Source organism: Acyrthosiphon pisum, unplaced genomic scaffold (genome assembly GCF_005508785.2).
Source record: "Acyrthosiphon pisum isolate AL4f unplaced genomic scaffold, pea_aphid_22Mar2018_4r6ur Scaffold_19182;HRSCAF=19865, whole genome shotgun sequence".
Lineage (NCBI taxonomy): Eukaryota > Metazoa > Arthropoda > Insecta > Hemiptera > Aphididae > Acyrthosiphon > Acyrthosiphon pisum.
The window spans coordinates 17,090-21,142 of NW_021768407.1; the positions used below are offsets into that span (position 1 = coordinate 17,090).

At 26.7% G+C, this 4,053-nt stretch overlaps 1 protein-coding gene across 1 annotated transcript; it reads left to right on the plus strand.

The window, feature by feature from the left end:
- Positions 1–344: 344 nt before the first annotated feature.
- Positions 345–3,118, plus strand: LOC100574573 (kelch-like protein 2). Its single transcript, XM_016808829.2, has 5 exons — positions 345–449; positions 514–699; positions 770–998; positions 2,315–2,491; positions 2,551–3,118. The coding sequence occupies exons 2-4, from the start codon at positions 533–535 to the stop codon at positions 2,429–2,431; spliced, it is 513 nt and encodes a 170-aa protein (XP_016664318.1). The 5' UTR covers positions 345–449; positions 514–532; the 3' UTR covers positions 2,432–2,491; positions 2,551–3,118.
- The last annotated feature ends 935 nt before the right edge of the window (positions 3,119–4,053 follow it).

The window sequence follows — 4,053 nt, forward strand, 5'->3', positions numbered from 1 at the left end:
AACTATTCGATAAACTATTGGAATGACAACTATTCGATAAAACTATTCGATAAACTATTCGAATAGTTTTAAAGCTATCGAATACATGGTGACTATTCGAATGTTCGATAGTTATGGAATTACTATCGAATAGTTCGAATAGTGAACTACTATCGAATAGTTCGATAGTGACTATTCGATAGTTCCCATCACTAGTATTCATTATCTGGATGATGATTTATGATAACAGATAAGAAAAATAATTGATAACCCAACGATGGCCGGTCGGTCAATCGCATATTATCCGCCACGTCGGCAATAGTGATAAGAAATAATATTACCTATGTTCTTGACGTGCAGCAGCTGTCTACGTAGTTCGTATTCTGTAATATTTCTAAAGACCTCAGAATAATATAACACGGCTTTAAATACGTATAATATTAACTGAAGTTAACTACAAAACAAAATAGGTAAGTTCATACATAATATTAATATGCGTATTATATCGAATCAAATATTTTATCATGTTTTTAGGTACCTACTCGTGTATAGTATGCTACCGCACCGTACGTCTGTAAAAGAAATGGATTCTGTAAAACAAGTTATGCCACGGATAAGTGGCCAAAAGCAAGTTCTGAAATCCAACGGATGTAAACCTAAAATATGTATAAACAGCTGTCAAACTCGCAGTTCATCTGAAGTCTTACAAAGTTTACGCAGGTACCTACAACGTTTTAGTCATTTTAACTGATATCAAAATAAATAATAATAACGAGTTTTATGTTTTTAGAGAAGAAGTGTTATGTGATATTAAGTTAGAAACGGATGACGGTGTATTAGTTTGTGCACATAAACTGGTTTTAGTAACAGCTAGTCCATATTTCCGTGCAATGTTCCACAATTTCGCTGAAGGGGATAAAGGTGTTGTAAATTTAAGAGAGTTAGACTGCAACATCTTACAACTGTTGGTGGATTATATTTATACCGGTGAAATCATGGTCACTGTACAAAACGTACTGGTAGGTATATAATATAATAATTTAATTTTTGATAGCCATAGACTATGTGTCAAATAAAATGATGAAGTGATAGAACTGCAATACAATATAGATTTTTTTGACGGTGTACTTACCATAGGTCATACAAATTAAAAAAAGAAAAATGTGGGCAAGAGGGCACTGGTCAGATGTATGCATGAGGAGTGATGTGAATCACTTTAATGGATGAATTAAATTTGAATTCAATGATATAATATTGAAGATAATAATATATTGCTATACTATTCTTAAGTTTAATTTAGCCAAATAGTTATTTCAGATTGACATTTATAAAAAATTAATTTAGATTAAATTTGAGCTTAAAATATCTATTAAAAAGACTGTATATGCATTTTTTTTAAATTATAAGTTACACTATGAAATAGGTACATAATATGAGAAATATTGTTTTAAATTTTCTATTCTTAAACTATAATTTTTAAATGCTTATAAAACAAATTTCATGGCAATATCATTTGATAGGAAATCATTTGTTTACAATTTGAAGAAAAAATTTTATGAATTTCTATCTCAACTGTTCATTTTCTTTTTTAAATCTACTAAAAACAATTGTATTGATGTAAACCAGTGGTCTTCAACTGGTGGATCGCGACGTTTTAACCCATTTTTGGGTCGCGTAAGCCTTAAAATTGGGTCGCGATAAATCTTCTTTATAAAATAAAAGTTAAATTTATAAAATTATATACCTAAGGTAAAAAAATAATTCACATTAAATTTTTGTATCATATTTTTATTTTATTTTATATTTTCATATGAATTCTATACATTTTCAATTATTAATAATTAAATATTCTACATACTAAATTGTAATTTTATTCAGTTTTAATAGTACTACTGCAAAGCATTAAGCAATTTTAGCTTTTTTACAAAGCTTACGCGGGTCGAGAAAAATGTAGGCCTAAAAAAGTGGGTCGCAAGTCCAAAAAGGTTGAAGACCACTGATGTAAGCGATGCTAAATGATAAGTAGTACTTCACGTATCTAATAAAGGAACAATCTGAAAGATGAAAATGTCAAACAATTTCTACTAAACTATTTTAAAAGATTTGTATTTATGGTTTCCTCTAAATCTACAAAAATTTTTAAAAAATTGAACGCAGTTTCGAATTGTCATATTTTATTCATATTTATGCTTTAAAAAACTATTCAATAAAATATGTAAAAGTTGCAAATGTTGCAATTAAGTATAATGAAAATGCACCAACCACATAGAATTTTTAAAACTTTTAGATTATAATCAAAATTATTTAAATTAATTATTATTGTTTATTTGTTTAGGATTTGTTAGCATCTGCTGTTCTCTTACAATTGGATTATGAAAAGGATCTATGTGCTGAGTTTTTAGAAAAAAAAACTAAATACTGCAAATTGTTTTGCTATCAGAGAATTTGCTGACTTTTATAACTGTATGGAATTATTGTCAAGTTCTGTAGAATACATAAAAACACATTTTTTGTAAGTTTTATTAAATAACTTTCAGTGAATTTTATAAATGTTATGGTCATGATTTTCAGAAAATTTGTTGAAGCTGAAGAGTTCCTATCTTTGTCTTCTGAAGAAATGATTAATTTAATCTCCCGTGGTGACAACGTTCCATTCGAAGATAAAGTTGCCTACTAAAATTTGCAATTGTTGTATTTAATTATTGTTAGGAAATCAATTTATTTATGCTGTTTGTAAGGATTAAAATCGAATCACATGATTCACAAATACTAAAAACTGGTGGGTGGGTGTTTGGGTATATGATATACCTAAGTAATTATGTAAATGTTAGCATTAATTTTTGGCAGTTTATTAAATTAAGTATTTAATTCTACAGCTTGTTTGCTGATAACTAATCTACACTGCTACAGTATGAAATAATACTTATGCCGATCTGAAAAATGTACCTTACTTTAACTTCACGATACACAACCGTTTGTTGTTTCAGACTTAAGAGTGCGTTATATAACAAATTTTACGCTCAGTAGATCATGATTAACTCCACTAGTTTAAGACTTAGAGTGATAACATCTCATAAAATTTAAAGCTGGTATTTTTATTTAGGGAATATCATGGATTTTTATTATATTTTAATCTTAAAGTGAGTTATGAGTATTATATTTAACTCATATAATCTCACCTTTAAATTTTATAAGATGTTATTCACTCTAATTTTTAAACAGAGCTAAACGTGATTTGCTAATCGTATAATTTGGTATATTATGCACTTTTAAGACGTAGACAACAAATGCTTGTGTAGAGTTCTCTTAAGTTAAGAGAACATAGGATGATATTAGAAGTTAACAGTTAAAAAATAATAAATTTGACTCGATAGGTTAAAAGTTATTACGGAAAAATTAATTACTTAACTCATTTTAAAGTATGTTAGGTAGTCTTCTTTTTAAATTAGTATGTGAATCACGTAAAGAGTACTTGCGTTTTTTCTAATTACTTGAATTATAATATTGTAATGTAAGTGTATTATTTATAAATGTTATTAAATATTGAAACTATCTACATACATCTCAAGTAATAATTTAACAAATTTTAATTTTTTTTTATATTAAATAGCAATTTAAGATCCAATAATAATATGTTTATTCAATCTACTAAAATATATCTAAATACAAAATTATCTGGTCAAGAAAAATAATAGAAATGTTTGTATTAATATAGAATTGGATTATTTGAATTGTAATGTTAATATTAAAATTTACTTATATAACGATAAAAACAAAGTTTTTTTTTTTTATACCTTGTTTTAGCCTCCGCCTTTAAACATTGTATTTTGATGTATTTTGTAAAAGATGTATTTTATTTTGTAAATTGAACTAACTACCTACAATAAAGCTATTGTTATAATAAATGTGATGACTGATTCTTATATAAAAAAGAACCTTTCTTACATAGTAATGGTATTTTTTAAAGACCTTGAACCCTAAACCAATACATATTATGTAATTATTCATTATTCATAAGTTCAATCGTTTAATTGTACATTTAATTTTGAGCAATACCCTCAAATATTATTTTGT

Coding starts and splice junctions, on each gene's coding strand:
- LOC100574573 (XM_016808829.2), top strand. CDS start 533: ATGCTACCGCACCGTACGTCTGTAAAAGAAATGGATTCTGTAAAACAA. Junction 700..769: donor GTCTTACAAAGTTTACGCAG/GTACCTACAACG, acceptor TTATGTTTTTAG/AGAAGAAGTGTTATGTGATA. Junction 999..2,314: donor TCACTGTACAAAACGTACTG/GTAGGTATATAA, acceptor TTATTTGTTTAG/GATTTGTTAGCATCTGCTGT.